Source organism: Hakea prostrata, chromosome 7 (assembly GCF_041222555.1).
Source record: "Hakea prostrata isolate BN-2017 chromosome 7, UWA_Hpros_2, whole genome shotgun sequence".
Lineage (NCBI taxonomy): Eukaryota > Viridiplantae > Streptophyta > Magnoliopsida > Proteales > Proteaceae > Hakea > Hakea prostrata.
The window spans coordinates 55,456,751-55,475,226 of record NC_142606.1 but is presented as its reverse complement, the minus strand read 5'-3'; the positions used below and the strand labels follow the sequence as shown (position 1 = coordinate 55,475,226).

General features: G+C 38.4%; 1 protein-coding gene across 1 annotated transcript; it reads right to left on the bottom strand.

Moving 5' to 3' along the window:
- Positions 1-816: 816 nt before the first annotated feature.
- On the bottom strand, positions 817-18,435 carry LOC149011421 (Tetratricopeptide repeat (TPR)-like superfamily protein). The gene is made up of 19 exons (XM_089161240.1): positions 18,252-18,435; positions 18,065-18,139; positions 15,805-15,924; positions 15,687-15,727; positions 11,140-11,351; positions 8,890-10,961; positions 6,938-7,153; positions 6,141-6,812; positions 5,671-5,906; positions 5,309-5,519; positions 4,982-5,137; positions 4,699-4,856; positions 4,413-4,605; positions 3,765-4,156; positions 3,397-3,577; positions 3,040-3,272; positions 2,297-2,960; positions 2,134-2,209; positions 817-1,787 (listed from the first exon to the last, which is right to left on the bottom strand). The coding sequence occupies exons 1-19, from the start codon at positions 18,252-18,254 to the stop codon at positions 1,543-1,545; spliced, it is 6,156 nt and encodes a 2,051-aa protein (XP_089017366.1). The 5' UTR covers positions 18,255-18,435; the 3' UTR covers positions 817-1,542.
- Between the last annotated feature and the right edge of the window lie 41 nt (positions 18,436-18,476).

Below are 18,476 nucleotides of genomic sequence, written 5' to 3'. Positions count from 1 at the left end.
CATCCTGACACGTGTAAAACTGGATCAAAATAAAGGATTACAAGATTTTCAAATGATAATACACTTGTTAAATAATTACAAAGCCCATCTTCCAAATAGGTCTTCCAAATGGCGAAGGCTTTGACAGGCTTGTTGTTTGCATATTCTAAAGTAGAACAATTAAGGAAAACAAATGGATACTTAGGGGTTTTCTTGTCTTTTACATATAAATTTAATTTAATTTATTTATTTATAATGAGTTTAACAGGATGGTTTGGGTTCCGGCTGATTTCGGGTCAACCGGTTCGGGCTAGAGGGCCACACACAGGCTGGCCCAGACCAACTCGAACCAGTGCGGGCTGAGGTTGTTCAGCCCAAACACAACCCATTTAGCTTCGGTTTATGCCGGTTCGAGCTATAACCGGCCAGTTCAGTCCGGTTTTAATGATTCGGGTTGGGTTTTGACACCCTTACCATAAGTCAGAAGCATTATAAGTTACGACCAGCCAGAGATTAGAATGTGGCCAAACTGTCATACATTGCACAGACAAAGACTTTTCCCACTAGAGCATTTACTGAGCATTAGTAGCTTTAGAATAAAAGAAAACATACATGAAGAAAAACGTTCAACTGGGTCCTAAATATCTTGGAGGACTGAGAGAAGTGCTGTAGGAGGGGGCTTGGATAAATAAATCATTTAGGTAATCACTAGCTCCAAGCATTGGATTCCATCATGACCTCAATTGCAGTTAATTAATATTAAGATGAGAACTGAGTTCCAAGAGGTTGAAAATACAACATTGGGAAAGAATCAGATAATTTCTGTTACTATATGAACATTCCACTTCATAAATTGCCACATTTCCATTATTATAAAATAATTATTCAATACATCTAAATTGCTTTGGTTGGTAGTCTCCCATTGTCAAATATTAATCATTCTAAAGCCCAAACAAGGAAATTGAGACATTGCTGCAGTTCATTCAGTTTATGCTTTAGAAGTTGATGAGAATGGTACTGGACAGTCCAACACAGTAACAATAGATGTCCCACTAGACTTCCTTCAGCCATGGTGAGCCTGGTCCTAAGATAGAGTTCTAAATCATGGTGAGGCTGGTTCAAATGTGCACAAGGATTACCGGAGGGAGCCTCAAAGAAAATACTACGATCAGGTGGGGTTTTGTGACCGAGGGTTGGGGTGGTTCCAGTAACTGTGACGCCATCATCACAGAGGGTGGCCGATTTAGAGTATCCGTTAGCTAGCTTTAGCTACTGGATAATAACAATGCCTGCTCATGACGAGTTCAGGAAGAAATATCCACAAGAGTTTCCGGCATATGAACAAAGATGTAAGGCACAAACCATTGCTTTCTATACAAAATCAACTCAGGTTTCTAGACATTACAACATTGTTACATGCATGGTTGTCTACTTATCTATACATCACATGATAAATGTTTAGACAACCTATTCTACACCAACAACCTATGAACACTAAGGGAGCTGGAAAAATGGGTGAGTAGAGTAAAACCAAAACCAGCAAAACTAAATTCAACCTTTTTATCAGTGATGAATAGTATCACCAACCTCATTTGCATCTGGACCCGTCATTTCTTTATCAGAGTTGCAACATGGAAGAAGTTGCCGAGAAGTAGTAGACGAACTTTTGGTTTGAGGATAAGAAGCAGGAATATTTGAGCAACGTTCACCACCCTCACCTTCAGGTAAAGAAGCAGATGGTGCGGTAGTTGATGGGGTATCTTCACTTTCACCACAGTCATCATGCACAATTCTCTCCTTGGAACCACCTACAGCAAGCACTTCATTTTCTTTAGGATCAGTGCATTCAAAAGCAAACTGGTACAAACGAAGGAATCGTAAAAGCAATCAAGTACTCTAAAATTTAGTAGTTAAAGGATTAAACTAAATTATTTTCCACTGTTGCCCTCCCATCAAATTATTAAACCCCCTTAAATATAAATAGTAACTCTCTTATATGTCAACAGTAATGAGGTAAATTTCTCAGTAATTCGAATTTCCTAAACTCATTAGGTAAACAAACAATTTGAAAGAGGCCACTCATTGTGGGCTGGAGGATTATAGTAGGACTAGCATTGAAGGGGGAAAATTAATCTAGGAAATATGATAACGTACCTGTACTAGTAATGGCACTAGGTATATTCGAATGTGAGGAGAGGCTTGACGTTGCAGTTCCCCTTTTCATCTTTGACTGTTACAAAACCACAAACCCAGAGTGTTCGTAAATTAGACAAGTTTCAAGGTTAATAGGACTAATGAAGGGTGTAAGGTTGCACACCTTTGCAATTTCTTCACAATATTTTACAACAGCCAAAATGTTTGAGTAACGACCATGCACCAACATGTATGCCCACAGAAGAAGCTTCCGCGGGATACTTAGATCAATAACATCAACCCCATTAACATCTGGTTGAAATGTTGCTTCTGCAGCTAACTGATATGGCACTGTCCATAGATTGATAGCCAATGGGAGGGTTACACAAGAGCTCTCCCGATAAAAGTTGTAGGAGGATCTCAATAAGCTGACGGCAGTCTCCACATTTTCTTCTGATGCTTGCTTAATAATAACATTCTTAATAGCAGACAACACCTGGCTCCATTTTGTTTCAAGAACCTTCAAATGGGTTGCATCCTCAAATGACGAGTTCCATAGTTCATTTGCTTGCAGATCAATAAAAAGTTGAAGGCTATTTTCCACACCACCACCCAGCACGTTAGGAACCTGGACCCCCGTGGCGGCTCCACCATGTAATGGCGTGATCAAGGCCAAGCTAATAACAATGGATCGAAACAAAGCCACAGAAGCATGCCTACATACTTTAGCGCAGTTACCATTTGACAATTTAGGATTTTTAAAACGTTTCCGCATCTTCTCGTTAATTCCTTCGAGTACGACCAACCTAACATCCCTTTCCAATAAGTTGATATATTGGTGGAGGTAGCTGCAATTAAATAAACTGCCATGTTAAAAGCTAAACGCATCTAAGCATAGCAAGTGCAATAACATTTTACATGACTTACCCATAGAAGCTGCTTTCAAACAACTCTTGGTTCTTGATCTCAGGTAAGCTGCTTATATCTGACCATAAGTTCCCTTGGTCCATGAATAAATTGAATAACCTCTCTAGCATAAGCTCAGAAGAGCTGTTTAGAGCAGCAGAGGCTTGGCTCTCAGCTTGATGGATGGACGCAATCAAGGCTTGGGTGTACCTACTAAGAGCAACAGGAACAAGGTCTTCAAGGCACAGGGAAAACTGCATTCCAAAATGATCTAGTTAGTGAATTTCTTAAAACCATATGCTCAGCTCAGCTTCTGCTAATATTTCAAAACTTTTTTTCAGCATATTAGGATACACATGATATTGAAATAAACAATACCCTCTTATCTGCTCGAAGAGAGACATAAGCCCGCTCAAGTGTAAACAAATCACCAGTCTCCTCTAACAGTTTCAAATACAACAAGATGTACTTTCGAATGCACGTAATGAATTTCCGAGAGCTTTCTGGTAAGTTAACTTCCAGCACCTTTCTATTTCCAGAAAGACCTGGTGTCCTACGCCTGAAATCAGGAGCAAGGCAATTTATTGCTTTTGATATTCACAAGGGCAGAACTACTTCACCAGAAATGAATGTTAAAAAGCCACATAGTAAATATGTAACTCCACTTTAATACCAACCAAGATGGATAAGTCTCTACCATCAAAGAAAAAAAAAGAAAAAGTGAAAAATGAGGAAAGCATCTATACCTGCCCTTTTTTACCATGCCATCAATCTCCCACATATTAATCGTGAAGGAAGACCTTGATGACTTGAAGCAAAATGAGAGTTCATCCTTTGCTCTCTCCAGATCACCTTTCTCACCCCTGCTGTATAGTCCTTGAGCAAGCATGTATCTTGCCTTATGGAAGTGTTTCAGATCTCCTTCCACACAGATTTCAAGTGCAGAAAGGCAATCATTATAGAGCAAGTGCCAAGCGTCTTCTAAATGATGAGATTCAACATGATTTCTCTCAGAAATGACAAGATTATTCCCATCCTTGGCATCCACAGGTAACTCCGAAGTATCGGGATTTGTCTGACCAACAATCTTCATAACTGTCTCCCTTGTTGATGGACTGAAGCAATATAATGTAATAACCTGAAATGAACATAGGAAAAAAAAATGCCACCTATCAACAACATGACCAAAGACTTGACCAAAAGCCAAATAACAAATAACTAACAATTTCCCAGATTTGCCAAGAACAACTGAAACATAAGGTAAACATGAGTCAGATGTCTGAACAGATATCAGGTTATTGTGAACTTTTGAAAGGGTTCGCTGAAAATTTTAAGAAACAAGACATCAGAAAGCTGATAAGATATAAATGGAAATTTATGTTTACAGATATAACCTGGAGAGCTTCCAGATTCTGTTTTGAACATGAAGAAAGTAACTTCAACCGTGAAGCATGCATCCTGTAGACAGGATCTACTGCTGATGGATTCAAACTGATGGCCTTGGCATAATACGAAAATGTTTTCTCATATGAATATCCTAGCTTTTCAGAGAGTTTGCCTAAATAGAATGCATGTGACCATTCTGGCCTGTAAATCAGAAAGGATTAAAATTTTGTTTGTCAACTTAATTGTCTGTAGTCTATGGATGTAATTGAAATCAGATGAGAGAAGAGGACATACTTGTGAGCAAAAGCCTTCTCAAAATGTTTCATTGCATTTTGACAAAACATCATCCATACTGCATCTTTTGTGGGTCCTACAGATCGTTGATCATAAAATGGCACAACATTCTGAATGCCGTCATAGTAAACCAGTGCCAATAATTCATGTATCTCACTCTGGAATCAAACAAATTTCATCAAAATGCTAAAATATTTGAATTATGATCATAGCAAAGGAATATACCAGTGGACATGCAAAACTTACTCTGGAAATGAAATACAGTTCCATACATAGAACTAACCTGCTGGACTGGTGTCTTTGCTAGAGCCAAACTCATTAATAAACACCGTCTACTTCTCCTCCTACTGGTCTCAACTCTTCGAGGAAGAGTATCATTTTTTCTCCATCCAACAACGTTTATGTGCTTACTGCCATCATTCAGCAACAAGTCCACCTCCTGCTTAGATGGTACAAGAGATGTTATTGTTGTTATGTTTTTGTTATTACACATTGCTATCATTATTTTTTAATTAATAATTTGGAAGAATGACTAGTGAAAAGAATCTGATTCTACAATTTTGATTTTCTAGAGCATAGGAAAATTTTAATGACAGGTAATACATCTTACTTCATCATAGATATTTGCAAGCCGCTGCCAGCTATCAAAGCGTAATGGATTGTACAATAAATCATATTTGAAGAGGTTTGCATTCTGCTCCACAAACTCCTCCCCTTCTTTGGTTAGCACAAAACCAGGCCATTTATCAGTTGCACTCATTTCCTCAGCCTGGGCTAGAAGATAAAACAAGTTGCTATAGACCTCCAAATGGGGCTCAGAACTGCACATCAGTACGATAGGACATCATCCAGCAGAAATCAAAAAGGAGTTCAGGCTTTTAATGAGCCTCTCTTTTTTTTTTTTTTTTTTTTGGTGGTGGGGGGGGGGGGAGTTGACTAAACCAAAGTAAAAGGACCATGTTTATGCCATACCTTCCTGCCAGAAATGGTTTAAACTGTTTGGTGCTTCTTCCTTTAGGAAATATTATATTCATTATGTACTCTATAAAACCATCAGATTCAATCTCTTCAGAGAGCTTATCTTCGCATAAATCGGGACTATCTAACAAATTATCTATTGAATTCTCAGCCAACACGTCATCAGGCGGTTGTGGGAAATGTTTACGTATAGCCCTTAGTACTCTTCGAAGTTTCACCAAGCCAGCTCTCTGCAACCAAAGGCAAATTGTGGTTACAAATGGGAAGGAAAATATTCTAAGATGTATTCAACAGCATGCTTCTTTGAATTCAATAAAAGAATAAATATAAGAGACACTGCATGACACCACCATGCAGATTACGTTATCTGCCCATACATGGTGCACCCATGGGTTGCTGGGAAACAGCATGCTGGTGTAGAGGGCAACCTCCCTAGAAATAAATAGAATCAAACAATTACTCACAGATGAAGCCTTTGCATAAGGTAGTATATACTGAAAAACGTCAGCACACTGCTCCTTGGTCTGATAGTCTCCACGACTAGTATTTTTGTGTATTTCTAGATCATCCTCGCTGGTTGAATCTGGAGACCTAAGATGTAAACCATACAAGCAGAAAAAGCTCTGATCCAAAGCATTATCAATCCCCAACTCAACCTTCTTTCTCTCAGCATCCACAAGATGACAGCAATCAGAAAGCTGATCTCTAACTTTTTCCACGCTAAGATGATGTGGCTTTCCATCAGTTTCATGCTTACCACATTCTATTCCTTCATTGTCCTTGTCTAGATATTTATGTGTAGAGTTGTGATGAGCCTCTTCCTCCAGAACATCCTTCTCCACAGCACAGACCTCATCTTTCTCAGAAAAACCAGTTTCCAGATCTGGAGAAATATTCAACTTCAATTCACTTTCAGATTTTTTCACAGGGCTACTATGGGAATGTAGTTCATCAGATTGAGTTGCTTCCAGTACTCCATTTGAAAAATGAGAACTAGATTTCAACTTCATATGTAAGGTCAGGAGGTGTTTTATTGCAAGCTTAAGAAATGTTCCTTCTTCCCCTTCACTGTCTTTGCCAGCACAACAAAGCCCATACTCAGCAAGTAAGTCATGTATTGCCACAATTAATTCAACCTAGGTAGGAAAGAAAAAATGATCACAGCCTTGATAAGAGAAACCCAATATAATGATTTTACAGTGAAACTTAAGATTTTGTTTTCCCCTAATTCAGAATGAGAAAATGTGAATGGAGTTCGCACTTGACTTTTGACAGGTACGGTTTGGTTGAGATGTTGTAGTTTGAAGAATGCAATGGCTGCATCCACAAAGCAATGACTTTCATTTACTTCTGTTTGCTCTGCAGTTCCAGACCCAGAAGACTTCTTGCTTAGAAACAGGCCCGCAATATTACACATAACTGTAAGGAGCAGAGACTGAATATCACCAATACAGCTCACAGGATCCTGAAAACTGTCCTACAAGCAGAAAGCGCCATGCAAAATAGACATAAATATGTATCAAATTTGTGTAGACATACTGAGTCGCTGCCATTTAAGGTTGAAACCATCCAGAAAGTATCAAAACTCAGAGAACAAAAAATAGTACACTAGAAGACTAAACAAAAAGATGGGAGCAGATAAAACATGATATGAACTCATATAGTAGAACCCATTTATGCAAGTGAATCTTCCTGTTACTTCACCAAAGATGCTGAGATGTTCTTTAAGTAACCCATGTAGAACATCATGAACCAAAAGTAACCTGATATCAGGTATCTGGGACTACAAAACAAACCCCCAAACAGGACAGGGATACACCAAAATCACTAGGGAAATAGGGTAACCACATCAAATCAGAATAAGAACCAAAGTGGTCAAAGAAGAAATCCCTAGCGTGTTAGCTGAATAGGATATCGGAATAACTCCACATTCAGATGTCTACCAAATGATAAGAGTCCGACTGGATTGATATGTTCAACACTAATAACTTGACCATAAAACCATCAACAGATCAGGCATTGAGCTATTTGAGTGAACCAACCAATGGGGGTAGTATATAGGAGAATGGGCTATATAAGGTAAAATGTCCTTCTCGCTTAGGGCTATTAGATGAAAGATAGCATGGATAAGGTCGGTGGGCAATGAAGGAACCAGCAGCTTTGTCTGGGGCTCCGTCTGAAGCTCTCCTTTGTTTGCCTCATAGATTTTGGTAATGTGTTCAAGACTAATAACTTGAATATACAACCATCAACAGATAAGGCATTGAGCTATTTGACCACTGTGGCTTGCTTACATACATTGTTAAGCAATGTATGCTGAAATCTTAAGAAAAAAAGACCAAACACTGTTAGGGTACTGACTGTTTAATATTTGCATTGTACAGAGATTAAAAAAAAGGGGGGGGGGGGGGGGAAGCTTTGCATTCATCAAGAGTAGAAAGCATTAATCCTAATGCTCCCCAAGTTAGGTTTCTATTTTCATATGTATAAACTATAAAGTAGGCTTAAGTTTCTATTTTCAGCCTTCTAATATTTTTATTTTTCTCTAATATATTGTTCTCATTATTCATGTATGGCAGCTAGATTTTATACAAGGACCTATTTTAGAAATTCTATGAATTAGCAGGTCCTTTCGTAGATTTATTTTCTTAATTGAATTAGGACTTGCTAGCTACTACAAATAATGGGTATAGGTTTAAACACAGGGCACAGATTGAAGAGAAAAGTGCTATGGTTGAAGCTGTGAGATGCAGCTACAGTGAAGAGACCATGGGTGGGAAAATCATGGGCTGAGAGAGCCGACCCATCCACACCCCACCCCTTTCCTCTTTCTATATCACCTTCTTGTTCTTATTATTATCCTTTTAAGTTTCTTCTTTCATTTGTAAACCAACAAATAAAAATAATAATATTAAGAATAAAAGTAAATAAAGCTTCAATTATATTCAATTTGGTCTTCTTATTGTGTTGTTCCTAGCTGCAATTGATCTCTCAGTGGTTCTTCCCTGGTTTGAGGTTGACAATGTATTGATTAGAGTTGGATGATCTATGTTTAAGAGGTTGAGCTACCCATGCAAATAGCAACTATCGGCATAATAGAATAACCATCACCACCACCTCCATGGATAGTGGCCCTTAACTCACCAATATTTGTAATTTCAATAGAAATACCATGGACTAGAAACATCAAATGGGGAACAATGTTGAACTTACAGAAGAGGCAGACTGATCAATTAAAGTCTTCACTAATGAAGCACTACGAGAGATTGCCTTAACCTCCTCTGCGATCAAATTACTCCAGTGCTTGCCCATGCTATCCAGTGAATCCAGTTCAGAAGCAGAAAGTGTTTTTGGCAACAATTTCTTATGGAAGGACTTGTCTAAAGTAGAAAATTCTGCCATACCAGCAGCAACTGTTAGTATCTGTAGCTTCCTGCGGTGACAGTTTAAATATACTTCAACATCCATTGGTTTTGCCTTTTCAGACAGTGAGATCAAAGTATCTAGTGCCCGCAGCTCAACTGGTGTAACCCCTTCACCTTCTGTATAGGCACCAGGTAATAAGTCAAGGTAAACATCTTTAGAGGAGAGGAGAAGGGGAGAAAGCAAGTTTGCACACTCGAAATACATTTCCTTCTCAATCATCTTATCAATAGTGTTTGTAAGTAAGACATCAACTTCAAACAAATTGATTTCATGCTGAATTCTTTCTACCGTCAATGCTCTAAGAAGTTTGCAATGTGGCAAAGGAATAACACCTATATTATTTTTACTCTCGCTATTTCTCAAAAGTGAGGAGGCAATACAGAATTCTTTAAGAGCTTTGGCTTTTTCACCATAAAAAATTGACAGGTGGCCACTCAACCAGAAAAACCGGACCCAAAAGGAGCTTTTATTTGTTGATATTGCATTCTCCAAATGTGGAGATTCATCTGCAGAGCATATCCCACTATCTCGACAATTGTTAGTTGAAGATTTGTTCTCAGCCACGCATTCGTTGAGAACATCCATGCTGGCGGTTATTCTTGAATTGTTGTCAGAGTTAAGTACATGAAAGTGACTCATGAGCAAGGGAAAATCCAATGCTACCAACTCAATGACTTTACAAAGATGGTAGGACGCCTCGGTCACAAAATCCTGCTGGTTGGGCTCATTTGTGGAACATGATCCAAGGTCATAGTACAGCTCAGCAAGGAAGAGGCTACATTCAGGAGTCCTATCCTTCCCACAGTGTCTTGTCAACTTCTCCAACTCCAGAAATTTGATGAAGGCTTCCTGACATGGAAGACATTTATGTGCAACCTCTTCTAAAAGCAAGTGACCCACATGGAAAGTACCATAATTGTTTGAAGTCTCCATTACAAATCTTGCAACATCAATGGATTCACTATCTAAGGTGTTAGCAGCAATATCAGGACAAGGAATAGTACAGCTTGAAGCATGATCAGAAACATTTGTTGCTGGCCTGCCAACAATAAAAGGTTCTAGAAACTGAATAACTTCTTTAGCCAGATCCTTCCTCGTAGCAAAGTCTAACTCTTCTTTCCCTGGTTTGCGACTCCTTAGCCTTTCAAGACGCGAACTTCGCCTTTCCTGAGGATGTTCTTCATAGATACTGGCTTCCTTTCCTTTGGTTGCTTTTTCACAATTATGAAAACCAATGGATCCACTTTCACTAGATTGGACACCAGCAGGTCCTTTCCCACCAGATGATCCTATTATTGTTCCAGATACAGAAGGCAAATTTATAATCAATCTAATATCTCCACATCTGTCAACCTTTTCTCCATAGCATCTGCTCTCTGATTTCTGAGGGGGTCTTTCATTGCTTACTTTTGCATCTATAATGGTCACAGGGACCCTAGTATGAGCACATGCAAGCTTATTATTTACTATATCATCTTGACTGGGTCCAACTCCATGCTCAGAAACACTCCCATCTATTGGACGCAGAGTTTCGAGGATTGCATCCGCAAGAGCTCCCCAAGATGCTTCTGTGAGGTGCAGCTCTATGCTCTGATTACGCCTTTTCAATGTCAACCCCTCACTTAAATCGTCTGTTGCTTTTCTCTTGCCAGGGAACTTTAACCGGATATGCTTTGGTTCAAGTTTATCTATACCTCTTGGTGCAAATGGAACCGACTCTGACTTCTCAATAGTAGTTTTTACATGCAAAGCACGAGAATGTGATGGCCAGTGCCTCAGAATCAACTCTGCGACAGAAAGACAAGCAACCTCATCACCAATGGCAATTAGTACTTCCAAGAGCTTCTCCATGCAATTCCCTGCATCATTGTCCAAAATAAAAGAAATGGAGAACTTATGATATGTGAGACAAATCTTTGGATGATAAAGAAGATCTAAGAGGGGCACTGGCAAAGAAACAGAATCAACCATGATTACACAGACAAACATTATCTAGGGATCAATAAGTGAAAAAATAGCTGAAAATGTGACCCTTACAATTATTAGGGCTACAAGAAAGCCCTTGCTCGAATGCCCAACGTGAGATATTCAATACTCCCATTGAACAAGACAATGTTGCTAGTTGGTTCCATACAACCGAATCTTTGTTATCGATCTCTACAGCTTGAAGATAGCAATGCAAAGCATTCTCATAATGCATAGGACCATGTTGAACAAAGACATTTGCAAGATTCTTCAGTGCCAGAAACCTGTAGAAGAATAAATTTATTATACATACTCCCAAAAGAATAAAATCTGTGTGTTTCTTGTCATATTATCTGAGAAAATAACCTAAGGGAAAAGTAAAGGAAAAGTAAACTATACTACTAGTGGAAAATAATTGGCATTTTAAAAAGGAGATGCTCAGCATTTTGCTTGAGTTCACGTCAAGGACCTGAGAGACTTGATTATTTAAAGAAGGGGGGGGGGGGGGAAGAAGTCCTTAACAGATAAGACATTTACAATTAAACTACCTCAATGACACAGTTTGAAATACAACCATCCAACTGTACTGTTTCTTCCCTTTCATCACTAGCTGTTGGAACCTTCTTGATGTTAACCTCACCTTAAGGTTCTAGCATTGAATGAAGGTTCTTTTAGATGAGTTTGGAACACCAAAGTCCAAACATCAATGTACTTGAGCCATTTGTTTATCCCAGGAGTCATTGCTTCACTTTGTCGATACCACTTGATCAAATAGATTCTTGATAACCATTGGAAATCCTAATCCTTCTAATAAGATTCCAATGGGGCAACGTATATGTCTTCAAATGATTGAAAAATTCTTGAGGAGTTCAAGAGTTGGGTGTTTGCTGCTGATGGCCAGTGGCTTGCCTCTGATCCTTTCGGCATTATAATAGAGGGAGATGGTCTGGAGTTTGGGAGTGAGAGTGGGGACTCGAGTGCCTACTGAGGGACATAAAGGGACTGTTGCTGCTGTTGGTTCAAAGAGAGGGGTCCCTTGGAATACACTGGTTGCTTCTGCAGATTCATCACAGGAGAGGATGTGCTTGGAGTACATCCAGCTAACCAACAGGGGGGAATGATTGGTGCAAACTGTGAGTCTGCTCCTATCACAAGGAGTACTCTAATGGGGCATCTCACTGGTTGTCAGCCAAATTTTCTCTATGAAAAGGAAGTGCTGCTGAAACAACGGAAGATTTTTGAGCCATGTGAGTGCCCAGCTTTTGCAGAGTGGCCTTTTTGTTTTCAAAAACCACCTGGAGGCTGATTGCATGAAGGTTCCAGAGGGAGGTCATGGTTTGTTCGGAAGAGATCCTTCATTGTTGGCTTTGAAGCCCAGAGGGGATGCTGGAGAGGATTGAATTAACTTATGTTCCTCTGTGGGTTTCATTACCAAACCTGTCTTTTTATTATTGGTCTTCTTCCAGTCTGAGGTCAAATAGGTAGTGTCATCAAGAGGTCACTGGCCACCAATAATATAAGTGATGCAGTATCATCACCTAACTCAGCTTCTTTCCTTAGGAATAGTCTAGGATCATATCAACTGTCTTTAACCTTTGATTGCATGGGTTACTTTGTAATTGACCAATCTGATGGGCCTAAAATAAGGGTAGAAATAAGCAAATAGGATTTATTTCATTAGTTTAGTCAGAGTCCTATCTTTTTTTTATCATTTCAATTTCCTAGTCAGTTTAGTTAACCTAATAGTTAGGATTGGGTTAAGCCTTTCCTTTTTAGTATCAAAGTCTACGTTGGATCTTGTTTCAAATTCTGAATCCTAGTTTGAGTTTAAAACTATGTCAGCCGATTTTTTCTTTTTTGGGGGTAAAATGTTAGCCAATATGACTAAAAATATAAATGTAAGCAAAGTCCAATATGGTTATATAGATGTAAATGCTCAGTTTGAGTCGGGAATATAGTATAGATTTTATGCAATTTCTTATGAAACCACCTGGTTTGGTTCAGTAATTTTCATTTTTTTTATTTTTATTTTTGAAATTTGACATCATTTGGTCAAATTTCAGAATCATACAGTTCTTGGGTTTTAAACCTGTGGTTAAATGTTTTCATTTTCCATTACTCCATTAGAAGGGGTAGGGGTGTTTGGTTTGTTTTGGAAAATGTAGAAGATGGGTGGAGAGGGTATGTTTTGGGGTAGGTATGTCTTCTTATTATCAATCTTATAGAACAAATGATGTGTCGACACTGCCATCCTAATGGGGGAACATATAATGCTCTTGCTGTCCTCTGCAATGAAGGGATGATACATGAAGCATTCTCTATTATCCAACACTTGGGCAACAAAGCAAACTCTTCCACTATAGGAACGTCATATCCAGCATTCCGGCTTGTGTATGAAGGGAAACACTATGGCAGCATTCCAGCTCTTATATGAGATGACAAAGGATGGATTTACTCCTGATTCTTATAGCAATTCACCCTTGATCAGAAGTCTGTGTACGAAGGGCATGCTTGCTGAAGCTATGGGGATTTTTACAGTAATGGAAGACAATGATTTTAGGCCAGATATTGACAATTACAATGCCCTCATACTTGGTTTATGGAAGGTCAGAGATTTATTAGCTATGTCTTCTTGGTGGTAATGGAGTACGCATGTATAAGTAATAGTTGCATGATAAAGTTAATAAGTTATTATTTATTAGCTATGTCTATTGTTTTTTGCTTGAATTAGACTATTTCCTTATGTATTTTTATCATTTCCATTCAATTATGCACTTATCAATACATATATGTGGAACGACACGATACGATACGAAACAAAACGTCCTTTAAAATCACCCGACCGATACATTACCAATACGCGATACTTTAAACCTTGGTGTTAATCAAGTGGAAAGACTTAACTCCTTGTGAGAACACACTTTGGAGATCTTTGCTGAAGGGCATCAACAGTTTCCCGAATTCCACCTTGAGGACAAGGTGAAACTGATGCAGGAAAGCATCGATAAGCCCTTAGTGTCGATGGTGTATACATGTAAGAAACAAAGGGGCCACGGGGGATCATCCCCAAACTACACATGAACACGGAGAGGGCTGAATCACCTAGGCCTATGTGGAAAGGAACAACAATATGGCCAATGTGTAAAGTGGAAGTTAGTTAGGTTTTGTTTGGAATAAGAATCGGGAGGAGAAAAAAGGGGGAGGATTTGTGAGTAAAGTTAAAGAGAGCTTAGCTTTGGGGATAGAAGTAAGGAAGAGAAGGATAGAGGTTTTTGCTGCTACAAATTCAGTGGAGGGCTGCTGTAATTGAATGCACAGGTAAATTCTCCTGAGCAGATCTCCAATCTTCTATAAGTGTGTTGTACTCTATCGTGTTTGGTGTCGGAGTTAAGCAGGGTCTTAACAATAAGTAACCATTTTATCAAACAATTCGTGTATGTTGATGGATTCTATGCCTGTATGCAATGCAATTTGTATTTCATGGAACCAGTCATTTGTTAGTGTACTTAATTAAAACTTTTTCAGTTTTTTTGAGGCAAAATACTAGTTTGAATGTGTTTATTGTGCTTTAAATATGTAGGAGGCAAGAAACCAGATGGAATGGAGGTCATATAAGGGCTCGAAACCTAGGGTTGAAAAAAAAAAAAAAGGAAAAAAAAAAGGAAAAAAAGAAAGAAAGAAAAAGAAAGAAAAAAAAAAAAGAAAAAAAAAAAAAAAAAAAAAAAAGAAGAAAAAAGAAAAAAGAAAGAAAAAAGAAGGAGAAGAAGAAGAAGTACCAATTTTAGTTGAAACCTGGATATTTCGGTTTTGGCCAAGTAAAAACAACGGAAACCTTGACTCTTGGCTGAGAGGGGTGTCAGAATTGGAATGGGAGGGAGTAGATGTTCTCACAAACACCTAAACATGCAGGCACTTCACAAACTACTACTCCTTCCATTCTCTATTCTGAATTCTATTTGTACGGTTGCACGTGTTAAAACAAAATAAACCCAACATGAAAAGGAAACCTACTAGAATTTGGGAACTACAAAAAGTTAGTAATATAAATCCCATTAGGCACCCCCCTCCTTGAGCTATAAAAATAAAATACTGCATGTTAATCCCAAAAATGCAAGTCAATAATTATCCTAAAATTTCCTACTACCCAAAGACCCAATCTGGACAGGTTCACGTTCATCTGCATTTCCAAATGAGTTTGGAGTCCAGGGTGGTGCACTTACAGCAATAGTAGCTTTGACTGTAACTACCAGCTACACGAAAGAGGAACTAAAATAGAAGTTCCAAGAGTTTTGGGGCATTTAGACCTTGAAATCCTACAACGGGTTTGCAGCCAAGTTTACAAATTTCGGCCAAATTCTTTTCCCAATCCTGGTTGAAATCTTGACACTTAATACAATTGATATCCAGATAATGCAGAATATGAACATTCTAAAATATATAAAGCACAATAGCAATCTACGCAAGTATTATAAAATCATTCAATGAGTAATGATGTAAGGGACAATATCCATTACAAGTTAAAAAGGAGAATAAGAAGGAACAGAAAAAAGGTAGGAAATGCAACAGGAAAGAAAAAATGTTCAAAATTTCACTTAGAGTCAGTGTTTCAAACTCCAAACCTGAGCTGCAGTAGATGGCCATCACTAGCACCACTATCTGCCTAAAAAAGAAATATAGACAAACATCATTTACCATACAACTGGAGATAGTAAAAGTACACTTTGGAGCTAGAATTACCTCAGCACTTGAAATCAGGGGATCTTTCAGGACAGACTCTAAAAGTTCACGAGCTTTCGCATATTCTTTGGCTTGCAACTTGAGAAGTCCTTCATGGTATGTTTTAGAAAGATGAAATTCCTGTAAACATACTTAACTTGTATGAAACATATAATTGAAAATCTCTCATAATGGAAAGATTTCTTAAGAATTGAAGGGTACATAAAGCAAATGGGAAGTGGGGAAAACATCACCATCCAGGAAAGGAAAAGATAACAAAAACAAAATAATTGGCCAAAGAATGTCCTTTAGCTTTTACATCCAGCTAGCAGGATCGGCAGCCAGTGCATAGGTAGAGCAGATTAAAATCAAGGAACAGTACGTGGTACAAAACACAGGCTACTATTACTTTCATCCGGTTCTCCAATTAGCAATAATTTTGGTGATCTACGCAGAATAAACAAGAGACTATGGGAAAGCAAGATAACAAGCCTCCCCAATAAAATGGTGAAAATCTCCTATAGGCACAAATATCAGAAGACAGCTAGAATTTTGAAATATCAATATTTAAAGGGGAAAGAATCGAATATAAAGGGTGAAAGAATGGGAGAAGATGACAAAAACAAAATAATTGGCCAAAAAATGTTCTTTAGCTTCTGGATCTAGCTAGCCAAACACCCCCCCTTTAAAAAAAAAAAAAGGGAAGAGGATTGGCAGCCAGTGCATGAGTATAATTGATTAAAATCAAGGAACATAATCATCAAGCCTTGTCCCAACTAAATGGGGTCAACTACGTGGATCCTTGCCTTCCAATCAACTTTGTTTGAGGCCATGTTAGATACCAGGCCCAAGCTATGCACATCATTCTCACCACTTCTCTTAAGGTTATCTTAGGTCTGTCCTTAGCTCTTCTAATTCCTTCAATCTGAATTATATCGCTTCTCCATGCGGGAGCATGATACAAAAAACAGTCCAGTAGTACTTAATCATCTAGTTCTCCGATTAGCAGTACTTTTGGTAGACCTATGCAGGAAAAACAAGGGATTATATAGAGAAGCAAGATGCCAAGCCTCCCCAATAAGATGGTAAAAATCTCCTATTGGCACCATTATCAGAAAACATCTAGAATATGAAGATATGAATATTTATTTAAAGGGGGAAGAGTCAAAGATAAAGGGCAAACCCGGTGCAAAAGGCTTCAGCATAAGCAGAGTCAGCCGGGGGGGGGGGGGGGCAATTTTCCTACACAGTCTAACCCCCAGCAATTTTTGCTGTGAGATTGTTCCAGAAACTCGACCTAGGGGCTACAACTGTGGTCCACTGACCGTTGCACCAAGGCCCCAGCCCTTGGGAAAGAATCAAAGATAATCTAACAATTTCTTGAAGAAAAACATTGATCCAAATACATCCAAAATGAAAACTATAACCGTTGATCAGCCCCTGAGGCACCAAACATTGTAAAATATTAGGCTGGTTCTGTGTCCACAGCCATGTAATAAAGAGTACATAAGCCAAATTGTCATCATCATCCTGAAATTAAAAGTAGCCCAAGTCTACCAATTTTCAGAGAAAAGAAAATCAACAAACATTCTTCAACAATTGCAAATCAAAGCAAATCAAAGGCTAACCTAGTCTTGCTGCATCCTTGAAACAGGTCTTTTAAGACAATATTCACAGCCTTGATTCTAAAAGCAATGCAATAAATACCATGGCAAAATAAGTACTGGTTCAACATGGCTTAACCCTCATTTTATTCTAGATAATATTCAAGAATCAGACAGGTAAGTTTAACAAATATCAACAGGACTGGGAAGATTAAGCAACTGATGCCATAAAATTTCACCTTAATAGGGTCAAAAAGATTAACTGGGTTTCAACAGTTGGCCACTACTAACAGTTACATGTGCAACTTGCAGAAGCACATGATAAGGATTATGTAAAGGTCGTGGTGAATGATCAAGTTTGGAACAACTGCATATCACTCTAACATGATTTTTAATGTCATTTTTGACAAGAATATCATATTGTTTAATGTAATTTTCTTAATCAAAATAGTATCCGCTTCATTGGTTAATTAGAACCCGTACATAGCAACAGGATCATGTAAATTTGTTTTGGACAAAAAAACCTAACACTCCATAAAACCCACATGTAAATTGTAAACTTACTTAAAAAGCTCGAAATCCCTAGCAAGCACTTATCTCGAGTTGCCTCTACTTAACAGAGGATTCTACGAAACAAAAGCAAATAATAAGAACAGTAAAAGATAAAATGGACTTACCTGAGCTTCCTTGGTGGGAGCCAAAGGCTCCCATTGATTTTTGGAATCAGTGTCATTGATGGCCGCAATGGAGAACTGAAACAGGCAAACAACAACATCAAATTCTGAAAGGGCTTATATTTATCTTTAACGCTAAAGAGAGAAAAGAGACGAAACAATAGAAAGAGGAAAAGAAGAGGATCAATACCATTATCGATACAGAAGAACGATTTGTATAATCTTCCTGTATGTGATTTGAGTAATATTTTACATCGAATTAACCGATTTGATGAAAATCTGAGCCTCTGCTTAGTGGGTTCTTGTCTTCTTCAGAAAGGAAGCGATCTGCTATCGGAGAAGAGAACAGAACCGGCTTCTGTAAATTAACTGGTCGTTTGGCGGTTCGATGATGGACCAGACCGCATTAGGTCAG

Bases quoted from the DNA above. Each gene is read 5' to 3' on its own strand.
- LOC149011421 (XM_089161240.1), bottom strand. The intron at 4,857-4,981 runs GTTAGTTCTATG...GTTTGATTCCAG, and splicing joins CAAAGACACCAGTCCAGCAG to AGTGAGATACATGAATTATT. The intron at 1,788-2,133 runs GTACGTTATCAT...TGCTTGCTGTAG, and splicing joins TAGTGCCATTACTAGTACAG to GTGGTTCCAAGGAGAGAATT.